We start from the raw sequence: 13,515 nt of genomic DNA on the forward strand, positions 1-13,515 counted from the left end.
ACAGTGATTTCTTTCAATAAATATTATGTTTATATCATGGCAGTGTTCCTTGAGAATATATCTTTGATTATGTGTTATGTGTTATCTGTGGAGAAAACAGTGCAGATAAATAGATGACGTGTAATTTGCATCTTTGCCCTGTAATTTAATAACATGCTGTTCGGTACACATTGTTACACAGATAACAAAAAAAGAAAACACAAAATAGGATGTGGTGATTTTTAGTTCATTTCTTCTTATATTATCACAGATACATTCAGTATTAACAGGAATGTCATTCTTCTCAGTGGTAGCCATGCCCACTGTAGAATGCTGATTGTAAACATCACAATGCCACCGAATTTGCTAAGAATGTACCAGTAAGAACAAATGAAAAAAACAAAAACAAAATAAGGTTAATAACTTACTAGAGTAAAATAAAACTGTGTTTATTATCAGAATATACTAGCATGACTACTGTTGAAACAGTCATAACTGTATAACTGTAGCCTAATCATGAATAAATCAGCACTGCTCTAATTCCAACACTTGAGACACCATCAGAGTTTAAGTGTTACTATAATGGGAGACACATCCCTTTTAAATAAGCTGAACAGGAGCACAGTTCTATAAGTCTAATAAATTAATTCACTGTATTTTTTCAAACACAAATTAATAATTGATTTAGGAGTATTTTTTTGATCTTCAGTTCCATCTGTAGGTAGTTGTGATGCGATGGTTGCTGCTCAGAGCTTCTTCATCCACTAAAGATGCAACAGGCGGACAAGCACGCAGTCCTTCACTGCTCAGCGTGAATGGCCTGTTTGTTCAAGCTCAAGTACTGTTGGAGCCAGTCCCACACACCAAGAGAAGTAAGGAGGGAGTCTGCCTTTCTAAAAGACACAGTCATCTGTCCTCTTAAAACGGGACAATTCATGTAAAAGGTGCCATTTATAGTATATAAATGTAAGGAAACCTATGTCGCATGTCAAAACATTTTCACTCTGGAACGTTTCCCAGGCTTGATGATTTACAAAGATTTGTGCAAAAGCCGTTACATGTAACTGTAAATATAACAGGATTGCAAATTTGATCGTGTCAGTAGAAGAAGACTAAAAAAAGGTGTTCAGTGTCGGTATATTTATGTTTCCACATGTCTTAAAGGAAGAAAGGATGTTTCAAACAAACAATAAAAATGAACTCTAAAAAACCCAATGAACAATATATACGTAACATAACCGAAGCATATTCTGTGAAACATATCAATCAAAGTATATTAAAGGACACAGTATGAAATATTCTTCTAGTCCTCATGGATTGGGTTGGGTGTTGTATGATATGTTTTACAGTTGGTGTAAAATTACATTAACTTAAAAGAAATGAGGCAACCAGCTTAAAAAGTTAATATCAACCACTTGGAGTAAGCATCAGTAATTTATAGGGGATGTTTAGTAGTTTGGCTCCATCAAATCTGACCCCACTATTCTGAACTGGGCACATTTATGTATGTATGTACTATACAAACGCCGCCTTGTTTTTGAGACAAACAAGCCAGTTAAAAGCAGTGTTTTGTAAATATAGGCACATTTCTCAATTAGTTTCTATTCTAAACCAAGCAAGAAGGTACATTTCATCATAAGATATAAATAGTATATGACTGGAAGAGCGTGTAGCAAACCTGCTTCTGCCAGTCAAGGCCACAGAGCTGCTGTCTCCTGTCGGGGCAGCTTATACAATGAAAACAATAAATAGGCCGCCTGAATGTGTGTGGGTGAGCAGGGCCGAGCGCTGCGGCGTGGAACTGTGGGACCAGAATGATCTCGCTGCTCTCCTGTGCCCTCCTCCCCCTGTCATGGGCTGGAGTTGACGTGGATGCCGTTCTCCCCAGCGCCCTTGGCCTTGTGCAGAGCTGCCTGGATACGGAAGTGTGTCCGCGACTCCATGGAGTAGTTTTTGTAATTTTGCCTGAAGAAAAAGAGAAAAAAAAGTCTCTTAGAGCATTGATGGAATTCTCCAAAGATACGTGTCTGGGAGTGGCGCATTTCATTTGAGAAACAAAGCCAAAACAAAAACACATGGGTCGAAGCACAATAAAAAACTGTGAGCAAGTGGAAAATGGGATTTTGAAGCATGAGTACAGACGTGCATAAAGGACTCACTTCGCAGCTTCTAGGAGTTTGATAGCTTCGTCTCTGCGGCCCTGCTCCAGACACAGCAGGCCGTGCTCCAGCAGCGCGTTGGGAACCAGGTAGTGGTCATACTTGATCTGAGCCTCGCTGCAGACAGTGTCGAAACGCGGCGGTCACGTACGGGCGCAGGTGAAGTCAAAATACACAAAGAACCCCTTCACCTCTGGGCTTTCTGACCTCAGCGCACACGCGTTGAGTGGTGATAGCACACGGCAGTAAAGTGGTGCCTTGTTTTTCTGTTACATATGCACCTACACCCCCCCCCCCCCGCTTTAGGGCCTTACTTGCAAAGTACGAGAGTGAAGTAGTGTTCGGCTTCCTCGTGGCGCCTGAGGTGTTTGAGACAGAGTCCCTTCAGGAGGCTCAGCAGACACTGATCATCTGTGGTGAACTCGTTCCCTGACAAACACACAACAGGGCAGATGAGGTCTTCAGATCAATGCTGAGCAAACTCTGTGGCAGACGTGTTTCAGAGCGGTGAAGGGGGGGGGTACTTACTCGGGCTACTCTCCAGTTTAGCCTGTGATTCATCCAGCGTTTTCAGCATGCCCTCCGTAAGGTCCTTGTGTTTGCCAATTACTGTGTAGCCGTTCCAGATGTACATCATCTCCTGCACGGCACGCAAAGACACACAATGTACACAATGCAAAGCAACAAAGCAGCGGGAGGACGTTCAAACGCCCTCCAGTACTGACCAGTGGAGGAGCAGGAAGAGAAATGGGGTCTTCTGCCAGGTAACGACGAGCTTTCCTGATAGCAAACTTCTCTGTTGGTAAAGACTTGCCAGCTATTTTCTGCTTTAACAACGGCACCTGCCTGAAAAACACAATTGAATTCACTACCACGGATGTGAGTAACAAACGGGACATGAATGCGCAGCTTTTAAATGAAGACACATTGTGCACGAGGCTCTTGTTAGTTAATACCTGAACAGCGTGAGCGCAGTCTCCCCAAAGGTTAGGCAGTCGTCCTTCGTCAGCATGCTGAGGTAGGCGGCTTTCATATACGCATAGGTCGCCTGAGGGGAGGGAAACGGGTCACTTCTGCTCTACCATCGTTTCTTTTTCAAATGAGCTGAGGAGGAAGAAAACTGGAGCTATGTGACATTTACAGACAGACACGGGCCTTGACACTCGATTCTTGTTTCATTTTCAGCCACTAAATCTGCTGGCGAGGGGAGATTTGCTTCAAAGCACTGAACTTGTTAATGCATCGTAGCCATTGTGCTACTGTAACGCCCCCCGCGCTGGGGTCGATCTCTATCCTGAGTTCATGTTGCACCTTGGACCATGAGTTCTCCTTGCTGAGGAGGTCGGCGTAGAAGTAGGCCATCTTCCAGTGCCTCTGGTATGTGAAGCACCACATCAGCTCCCAGTAACACATGTGGTGGAACTGCTTCCACTGCTGCTGAGCCTCACAGCACTCCTCGAAACGTTTGATAGCCTGAAAAAGGTATAAAAGGAGAGAACGCACTTAAATTTGTAATTGCGTTTCAAACCTGTGACTTAAGTGATAATAGCAATAATAAAAATAACACTATGAACTGTTTCAGCTTCACAAGATAAGCAAACTGAAATACATTAGTAGTCTTCAGGACTAATGTTAAAATGGACTGTGGTGAATCTGTGCACTCACAGCATCCAAGTTGCCCTTGATCTCCTCTATTCGACCAGCGAAGAACAGGAAGATGGAGCCCTAGAAGAGACAACACCTGAGGAGCTGCGCGTTGCAAACATGAACCTCTGCAACAGCACTGGTTCAAACCTTGGGGTATTTTCTGATGTACGGCTGCAGCAGTTTCTCGGCGTCCTCCACGTCCCCTTCGCCGGTTCCTGTCGGAGACAAACAGAACCGATCTCGCCGTGAGACACTTCCTGGGTTCACGGGCGGCCGCAGCCACCTGCGCGTGTGCGTGTGTCACCGCTCACCTAGTATGAAGCTCATGAACGTGTGATAGCAGAGCAGCAGCATGTTGCACAGGAAGGACCTGAACGTGCTTTCTGCAGAGCCCTCCTGCAGCTGCTGGAGGCCAAACTCCTGCGTGAACACACACAAGCAAAGGCTCAACTCACATACACATTTAACCGAGGTCTGTTGTCGGATTTTCTTGCTGACTCAGCGTGTGAGTGAGGGCGTACTTTTAAAAGTCCGGTCTCACCAAACATTAAGGCCTAAATAAATTATACGACGTTATGATCCTGGGAAATGGCACAGTCATTAGACGTTACCATCAAAGCGGCTTTTCAATAATTCATCCCTCGAGTTGTTCAGACTAAAAGTTTCACCTCGCGCTTTTACTAACGTGTCAGCTTGTCAACTCATAAGCAGACTCACAGGTTTCACCATAAATTACAGGCACAATTCCGCGTGAGTGGATTAACTAGTGAAACTGAACCACGGACCCACTTCAGAATGTGTTCAGGTTTCAGTTAATCGGTGAACGCGAGGTCGCAGCCTCTTCTGACACACGCAGGATTTCTGTCCCGTGTCAGCGTCCTCACCTTGTTCCCAGAGAATCCCACAAACTCCAGCAACTTGAGCGTCCTCGTGGGCAACATGGAGATCATCTGCGGGAAGCAGATGAACGGTGGATTGTTGATCTTACTAAACACATTGAAAAAAGGTCCACAAGTAGACACTGTTTCCTACAAAAGACTTCAGAACTGTGGCGTGTACTTTATTTAATGAACACAAACCACAGAAGCAGAATTATCCTTTTCCCTGAACCACTGTTTGAAAGCAAAAACCAACACACAAGCTTCTACTTACTAAATTAAAGGCTCCTACTCCCAGTTTAACACCGCCCTCGAAATGGCCATGGTTGTCACCGTGAGTGTATCCAGCTGACTGGAGAACAGCGTGAAGCTCCCTGTAGGAGATAATGACATAATAACTCAATGATGATTGATGATGGTTGTAAAAAAGGTAGTCAAAACTACAAATGGGACTGGAGCAAACCACATCAGTCTGTCTTGATTCTCACTTGTATGTCTGGTAGCTGTTCCTCACTTTAATTCCCCCTTTGATGAAACTGATCATGTTTTCATCCTGCGCAGAGACGGAGGAGGAGGAGGAGGATGGAAGGAAGGAAAGAAAGGAGAAGGAGTTTAAATGAAGCCCAGGAAACACTGGTTTGTGGTGGCACATTTCAGCATGAGGCTCACTCCGACCTGAAGGAAGGTGAGCGCTGCCCTCTGCAGGAGACACTCGGCATAGCACACTTCAGCGTGGAGTTCCTCTGAGGCGAAAACGATGACTTCACAGTTAGACATCCTGAAAGCTCAGCAGCAATGACCAAAACACACGACTATACAGGTACACATGCACCGCTCTTGATTAATTAATTTAATAATATAGTTAATATAGTTAATACTTCATATATTGACCTTCTGTGAAGTTTTTGGAAAAGCTTGACTTCTTGCGGTACCTGATGAAAAAGCACAAAAGCGTTATTAACGGCACGTTATTAACGTTATTAAATAACGTTAATAACGTTATTAAAGCGTTATTAATTATAAGTTATTAACGGCATTGCTGAAAACCTCTGGGATTTCATTACAGCAGCTTTGCCCTGGTTTGCAATTCTTTGCTTATCTTGTTTCCAAGCAAATCAGTGACTCAGCTTCTTTGCGGTAACAGGCAGGATGAGAAGCACCTGCAGGGTAAAGTTACCAGAATGTGCTGCCTGTGCATTACGTTTCCCACAGCGTTAGGAAGGAAAAAGCACAGCTGACTTTAGGCCAGACTGCTGTGAAGGACAGCGAGCGTTTATCAGCGCCTGCCGACGCTGACTCCCGTCACACTCCCACAGCAGCACCAGGAAAACCGTGGCAGGCAGTTGTGACATTCGTCAGGTCAGTGAGCCAAAGACATGTCAGCATGTTGCGTGTTTCTTTGAATGATGCTTCTAATCAGTGATCAAACAATCAACCATCTCATCGCGGGGCTCAAATCAACAGAATATTTTATTTATTTATTGAGTCTTACCGCTGGCAGATGGCCTGGGCCTCCTTCATGGTGTTTCCTGCAGCCAAGATGTGCTGGGGGTCAAAGGTCATCATGGCCTGCATCTCCAGAATGGTGGCATACGTCAGCGCGTGGTACATGCTCTCTTTGCTCCTGTGACATGAGATGAAGTCGCGTGTGTTTGAGGACGACATCGCAAAGTAAAAATTCAGATAAATGTTCAAACCAAAGGTTGGAGGTTCACAGAAGAGAGAAACGCTGCAGCCTGAGTCTTGCATGTCGTGTGATTAAATACTTGGAAGGCAAAAGCCACAGAATTACACAGAAAGCGCGGTTTCTATTTATACTAGCAGCTGTGTTTCACATCACAGCTGATGTTTTCTCTGCGTGACAGAGACAAGATGTAACACACAGATTTACTAGTTTAAATAAAGTTTGCTAAACCATTATCCCAACTAAGTATTCAAATATAATATAGTAAACTAAAAAAATACCATGTTCGTTTACAATAACAGCTGCTATAAATAGTTTAATGTGTTGTGTATTTGTCTTTGTATTGTACTGTTTGTGCCTGTATTGCACACATACACAAACACAACAGAATCAATGTGTTAAGACTTTAAAAACAGGCGTGTCGTTTTTGACAGAAATGCTGTCAAGCTGCATACCTGAGATGTTCAACTTTTCCCACAGTTCCAGCATCAAAACATATTTGCATGCACAGGTTTTCCAAATGATGGATATGGAGCCTTAAGGCAGATAAATATGTACTGACTGTGCTTACGTTTACTAGGTTTTTATATAAAGTACATCTGATGTGGATAGACATAAATAAATATACAGGCAGAGATAAAAGTTATAGGATTCATTCATTCATTCTTATGAAATCAACTTTGGGGACGAAACAGACAACAGCAATTGCTTGTAACAGCCCTAAAGCCAGGTTTCCGGCATTTCCCCACCACAGTTTTCTGCACATAAGTAACAACGCGGAAGTGCAGCACTGATGAATTGTTTTCAGGATTTGTTGAGTATTTTTGGCTTCATTCGAATATTAAAACAGTGTTAAAGTCTTAATATCAGTGTGAACATGATTTTGTTTGTATCTCGCGAAAGCCTTGTGCACCGTGAAAGGAGAATCACAGGCCAGAGTGCCATGATTGTGCTTGGGCTGGCGGCATGTATCAACAAGGAGCTGGCAAAGCCCTGCTACTGGATGGGAGGATGGAAAACACCTGGGCTGCATATGAGCCTGCTTTGGAGCTCAGAAATCCACAAATGTAATCAGCTGCAGCTCTAATAACAGCTGGAACAGTTCCTTGATGTAAATGCTGGACATACTGAGCTACAGGCGCACACCAGCTGCCTCTGACGTCCACTAATCTTGTGCAGTAGGTTAGTCGGTTTGTACAGGGGTCACCATCCCCATGGCGACGGTGGATGCTGCATCACATCCTGCATCGAAGTGAGCGTGTGCTGCAGAACCTCTGCTAAACCCTCGCTCCTCCAGGAGAGACGGAGCCCAGGAAAACCCACTCCTGGGCCGCAAAAAGCAAACAAACCTCACAAAGCCATGTTTCCGTTTGATTGGTGTAATCCAAATGTAAAACTAAACTCCAAGTTGCCTGACTCCTTATTGTCTGTTGAATTCTTTAGTGAAATATGTTAAGAGGCTGGAGGGAAGTTACTGTTCAGCAGTTTGACCTGACCTGAACATTCCACTAATAACGTTTATCTGAATATTATATTATGTTAAGCAGTGGCTCCCAACAAAAAGAGACACAATGAAAATGATGTCACTTTGACAAATAATAAGGCAGAGAATGAGCAGTGAACCGTAACCTGATGACACAGTGTTGGAGGGCCACACTGGGGGCAGTGTGTGTGTGTGTGTGTGTGTGTGTGTGTGTGTGTGTGTGTGTGTGTGTGTGTGTGTGTGTGTGTGTGTGTAAACACACACTAAAAGGTGAAGCACAGCTTGAGATAATCCGACCTCTGGAGACAGTGAAGGCACCAAAACGCACATTTTCTGAGATTACGTTTCCGTTTTTTATATCAGTGAATAAGCAAGATAATGCTAATTAAACAGACAGGCAGACGTATGACGTGCTATTGAAATGAATATAAAAGCTAGTGCGGCCGTACCTGCATCTGAGCCGGGCCTGTGCCTCCTCAAAGTGGTTTTGCAGGAACAGGTCCAGGGCAGCCATGCAGTCCTCCAGAGCCAGAGACAGGTCGGACCGCGAGCACCTGCAGGGGCAGAGCAAAGACAGGAGGCAGGCCAGGGTGAGCTCTCCTGAAGAACGGGCCACGGCAGCGGCCTGGGGTCAGCGTGTCTGATCAGCATGTCTGATCCTTAAAACCACACAGGAGCCAATCATGCGACACAACATCTGGCACATACTGTTGGATGCAGAGCATTTTACATTCCCCTAGCACTAGTCAGCTATCCCTTCATTGTGTGTCTCCTGTGGACAGTGATCCACAAGAGTGTGTGAGAGGGAATGACGCTGACCTACATCAGAGGTTTAGTCTCACTCTCAGTTCTCTTGCTCTATTTGAGTCTTGACACTCCTCCACACAGAGACGCAAAGCAGCCCCCGAAGGCCAGACAGAGGCTCTGCTGGTGTTGGGATGGCTAGCGTTACTGACTAATGTACAGATGCCTCACAGTGTGACTCTGTTGACAACGCTATTGTGTATTCCAGAGTTTAATACGCGGTGCATGTGACCTTCACGTGAGGAGCCTATAGTGTCGTGACTGAGATCTGTTTCTCTTCCTTCAGGCTGTGAAGGAAGCTCATCTTCTTCAGCTACGTTACGACCTGTTTGCTATGTACTCATACTGTACGTACTGTCATGTTCTTCATTTCCAGCTAAAAGCCTTGTGAAATCCTCACCGGTCACATGAGCACAAGGATTGTTCCCTATTTACATCTAGCAGCTGAGACGCAGTCAGCGTCCGTAACAGAGCGTATAGGATGTCAGTGGATGGAGGCAGGGCAGGAATCTGTGCAAACACACCTAGAACTGAGGAGAACAATGACGAGACAGTATTCATTGCCCATTAGACACACACACACACACACACACACACACACACACACACACACACACACACACACACACACACACACACACACACACACACACACACACACACACCACTATAAAGGCTCTCAGACTGGTGACTCTCGGGGTAATGACATGCGGCTGACTCCTGTGTTCACCATATGACCAGCAACAAGCTGAGTTTCCTGAAAGCAGCAAAAAGGCAACTGATGCCAGAAAAACTGAAAAACAGGTTTACGGTTAGTGAACAAGTAGATCCAGGTGAGTTGAAGCAACATCAACAACTGGTTAATAAAGTTCAAAAGACTAATATTACATGATAAGCTCTAATTATTAACAGTTAACACACTAAAGACCAATACTAAGAATTACATTGAACCCAAAAAACCCAGCAGCTACATGTGGACTTCACATCAGGGCTTCACATAATTAACCAGTGTGTCATTACATTGTTTACACGATGCAAAGACAAATATACAAAGTACTAAAATAACACAATTTGCTATATTGCTACGTAGACAATCAGTGTGTTGAACACGTTGCTTTAACTGAAAACCACCTCAACTGGTTCTGACCGACTAGAAAACGAGATTCCATTTGCCTTAAAAACAATGTGATGCAGGAGGACACGTGAAGGAATGAGAGCAGCCCTCAGCCAGCGAGTGGAGGTTATCACACGTTAAACACAGCCGTGTGGCAAAAGAGATGGCACCAGACCCCAGGACGCGCTGCCGGCTCCCGGATGTGCATTCCACAAGTTATGGCCATAATTTAATTTAATTTCGAGTCAGCAAGTCAGAAATTGTGTCTTGATTGGTCCAGGGAGCCACTCGCGCTACGGAGATGATTATCAGGCGAAGGCGCACAAAGACGCACTGATAAAACCACTTAGCGTCAGCCCAGGCACAGTGTGACAAAGCACAAGTTCCTCTGCACCGGTTGGTCCCTTGCAGCCGGCGGAGGACGCCAGCAGGCCCCGCCGTGCTCAGTAAGCAGAGCAGGTTCGTCCACATGCTTCTGGTGAACAGCCACATTCAACTCGCACAATGACACTATGAAAAGGCACTACGGAGGCCAGACGGATGGGACACACACGCACACAGACACAGACACACACACCATCCCAACATGCTGCAGCAGCCACGTCTCTTACCCATTTGGCAGTTCCTCTCCTGACATTTTCATCTGGCAAAATGTGTTTGTCTGTGTGTGTGTGTGTGTCTGTGTGTGTGTGTCCGAGCGAGAGAGAAAGCGAGAAAATCCAAATAGCAGAAGTGAATGCGAGCTTGGGGCCTTTCCAGCAGTGCAGTGTAATGGTCTGTGTCGCTTTCTGTAGCAGCAGCAGCAACAAGAGAGAGAGAAAGAGAGAGAGAGAGGGAGAGAGAGGGGGGGGGGAATGAAGTAGAGAGGGAGGGAGACGAGGAGGAGGAGGAGGAAGGACACAACAGCAGCTAAGGAGCTTAATAAGATTGGGATGACTATCATACATAAGGGGAGAATACACTGTCTATGTGTGCTGCCTTACACACACAAACACACAGACACACAGACACACACACACACTGCAGTCAGTCTCTGCTCCCATTGGTTAACACTAGATAAGGGGTGAGGCCAAACGCCCACAAACGCAACATGGCAGCATGTAGCGCGTTCAAGGCATGAGGCTCCATCTGCGTTTCAGGGGGCCAGAGATGGAGAAGTGAGCGCCGCTGTGATGTGAAGGTCTGCTGCAGCAGCACAGCCCGAGCACTGCGGCGGCCTCACGCTCCAGAAATAGAAGACATAGATGCAACACTGCAGCGTGCGCCGAGGAACCAGGAAACCACCGTGTGAAATGGATCCAGTTCAAAGCCGTGCTGCTATTAACGCTAATTCACTGTCACGGCTCCAGAAGGACTTCAAGCAGAGAGCAGTCAGTGGGTTAACGGCACCATTCATACTTAGAGGGCCGGAGTGTCTTGTGATGAAATGATCCAATGTCCAGTGTCATAAACTATGAAGCGATGGGCAGAAAATACACTCAGCCAAACACTGAGGAGGTTTGAACTATGAAAACAACTGCTCAGTATTTTATGTGTAGAATAAAGAAAAAGCTTTTGTTTTGAGACTGAAACCACAGTCTTTCCTCCCTGACCATCACTCGCACCATGTGTTTGTTTATTGTCTCCTGCTCTAAGCTACAAGGTGAGTATTAACCTCCAAACTGAGCCGAATCTGGAAATGAATGACTGTAAAATCAGTTAAGTGTCTCTCAACCACTGTTTGTTTGCTCTGGGTGATAAAACTGATCCGATCCGATTCAGACTGCGGAACAGTGTGAATCCGCTGCTGCTTCACAGGAAAGCTGAGCTCTGTAGCACAGAGAGCGCAAAGATCACACTCGTGACTGTGTTTATGTCCCTCTTCGTCTGCTACATACCTCATAAAACAGGCAAAGCAAAAGAGATATGAGGGGGATTCCCTCCGTCCTTATAGACGCTTTTCAAAGTCTGCTCACTCATTAGTTTGACATTAAACAGGGTTCAGTGCATGCAGTGATGGAGCCTTTCCAAACCTTCTCTGGGTCTGTTCTATGAGTTCAGGCCTCTTTCTTACCCGTTCGACGGATTTGCTGATTCCGGGCTGTCATCATCGCTCGGCAGCTGTAACCTGAAGCAGTGGGACAAAATTGAGGCCGTTTAGAGACAAGAAGCTGATCTCTGGAGACTAAGCCCAGCTGAAAGGAGAGCTATCCTCTGACGAACATGAGTGCGAGCGCCAAAGGAACACAGGGGTGAGACACGCAGACCCTCCCAGGCTGAATTATTTCCCAGCATTGGTTTATAGATGACATTCTCCAATTACTGTCTTGTCTTTGTCTTGAAGAAAAGCTAAATGAAATAATATTGAGGCAGATCTTTTGTTTTCTTTGACCCCTGCCTCCGATCCACACTGTGCTCCTCTCTGTAAATCTTTACTTGCTCTGTGAATAAGTCAATGATCATAACTTGACAGCAACATTATTCTCAGGTTCGCTGTCTGAATAATTCATATGGTGAACAGCAGGAGAAGCTGTGTTTATGCCGCTGACCTTTTGATGACCTTTAATGAAGGTATTTGTCTGGTGTGTGTGTGTGTGTGTGTGTGTGTGTGTGTATGTGTGTGTGTGTGTGTGTTTACCTGAATGTCTGTTATTCAGATGTTCAAACACTAACCTGAAGTCTGTGAGGACTGGATCCAGATCTGGGCTGTTAATGATGGACAACCTGAGAGGAGAAGAGCGGGTCAGCACGCACGGGCGAGCAGCGACAACAAACGGCGTTACGGGTTATTAATAAACATGTGATGAGCACACAGGTACGACTTTTCTTTGTGACAGCGCGATTAAAAGGCAGTAGGCACAATGTGACTGTACCGGCTGGGTGAGTCCGGGTTGTCGGGGGCGTCTCCAACCTGCCTGGCGTCTCTGTGAAGAAGTCAGAGGTCAGCTTAGAGGGAAAGTGAGAGAGGATGCTGGAATCCTGCAGGGGTGAAACTCAAGAGAGTGTGGGGGGATCCATTATTTATCATTATGGACTTATTTAATTAGGAAAGACAGGCAGAAGCCACCACAACAGAGAAAACAGGAAGAGGGAGAGGAAACAGAAGCGACTAAGATGATCCAAACCAGGGGCAAAGTTTCCTCTGGCTCTAATTTGTGTCACATGTCAGTCAAATAATGCTATAAGTGTGTGTGTGTGTGTGTGTGTGTGTTCCACACAGGCTCTGTCACAGCACACACACATTGTGATTCCCATAAAACACGCCTGGATTATCTCTGAAGTATGAAGAGCGGGCAAGCGCCGACAGGACCAGGACACGCACTGATTTCCAGCAGCGCTTTCCTCTCTACTCACTTTCTGCTTTCACCTCTCTTCATGCTCGACCTCCACATTTCCCACGGCGGCTGGGGTTCTGGAGAAACGGCAGGAATTCCCCCGGCGAGAGCAGGTTTACACCGCGGGCATGGATGGACTCACAGACGGACAGGGCACCAGAGGAGCAGCTCGCCCGGAGCTCGCTCTGACGGGAATGAGGGCAGAGCCGCTCCTCCTCCCTGACGGGGAAAGGTGTGCTGCGCCGTCATCACCGCCGTAATGGCTTTCTTATTTAAATGCACAGGAGAGCAGCTGCGGGAGTCCTAACGCCCTCCACGTTGCAGCAGCAGCAGCAGCTCTAAGGCGCCACTCCTCCCTGCAAGCATTGGAGGAACTGGAAGCTCAGATTTGGTTTATCAGCTTTTCTGTCACTAGTCAAAAATAGACATTTAGAATGATCATTTTGGCAAAGA

At 45.8% G+C, this 13,515-nt stretch overlaps 1 protein-coding gene across 2 annotated transcripts; it reads right to left on the reverse strand.

Annotated features, from left to right (window-relative positions):
* Nucleotides 1-205: 205 nt before the first annotated feature.
* Nucleotides 206-13,272, reverse strand: ttc39a (tetratricopeptide repeat domain 39A). Of its 2 annotated transcripts, XM_029147847.3 has the most exons (21): nucleotides 13,082-13,272; nucleotides 12,601-12,651; nucleotides 12,401-12,451; nucleotides 11,802-11,855; nucleotides 8,280-8,384; nucleotides 6,156-6,287; nucleotides 5,555-5,595; nucleotides 5,339-5,406; nucleotides 5,152-5,216; nucleotides 4,938-5,037; nucleotides 4,670-4,735; nucleotides 4,097-4,205; nucleotides 3,933-4,000; nucleotides 3,804-3,863; nucleotides 3,450-3,611; nucleotides 3,095-3,186; nucleotides 2,864-2,984; nucleotides 2,667-2,778; nucleotides 2,453-2,567; nucleotides 2,139-2,255; nucleotides 206-1,944 (listed from the first exon to the last, which is right to left on the reverse strand). In XM_029147847.3, the coding sequence occupies exons 1-21, from the start codon at nucleotides 13,117-13,119 to the stop codon at nucleotides 1,830-1,832; spliced, it is 1,842 nt and encodes a 613-aa protein (XP_029003680.1). In that variant the 5' UTR covers nucleotides 13,120-13,272; the 3' UTR covers nucleotides 206-1,829. The 2 variants fall into 2 exon arrangements, with proteins under 2 accessions (XP_029003680.1, XP_029003681.2); XM_029147848.3 differs by lacking the exons at nucleotides 11,802-11,855; nucleotides 12,401-12,451; nucleotides 12,601-12,651; nucleotides 13,082-13,272 and adding an exon at nucleotides 10,360-11,657.
* Nucleotides 13,273-13,515: the final 243 nt, after the last annotated feature.

The sequence above is a fragment of the Betta splendens genome, chromosome 4 (assembly GCF_900634795.4).
Source record: "Betta splendens chromosome 4, fBetSpl5.4, whole genome shotgun sequence".
NCBI lineage: Eukaryota > Metazoa > Chordata > Actinopteri > Anabantiformes > Osphronemidae > Betta > Betta splendens.

Bases quoted from the DNA above. Each gene is read 5' to 3' on its own strand.
- ttc39a (XM_029147848.3), bottom strand. From the start codon at position 10,691: ATGATAGTCATCCCAATCTTATTAAGCTCCTTAGCTGCTGTTGTGTCC. The intron at 3,864-3,932 runs GTTTGAACCAGT...TGTCTCTTCTAG, and splicing joins ACATCAGAAAATACCCCAAG to GGCTCCATCTTCCTGTTCTT. The intron at 2,256-2,452 runs GTAAGGCCCTAA...CACTGTCTGCAG, and splicing joins TTCACTCTCGTACTTTGCAA to CGAGGCTCAGATCAAGTATG.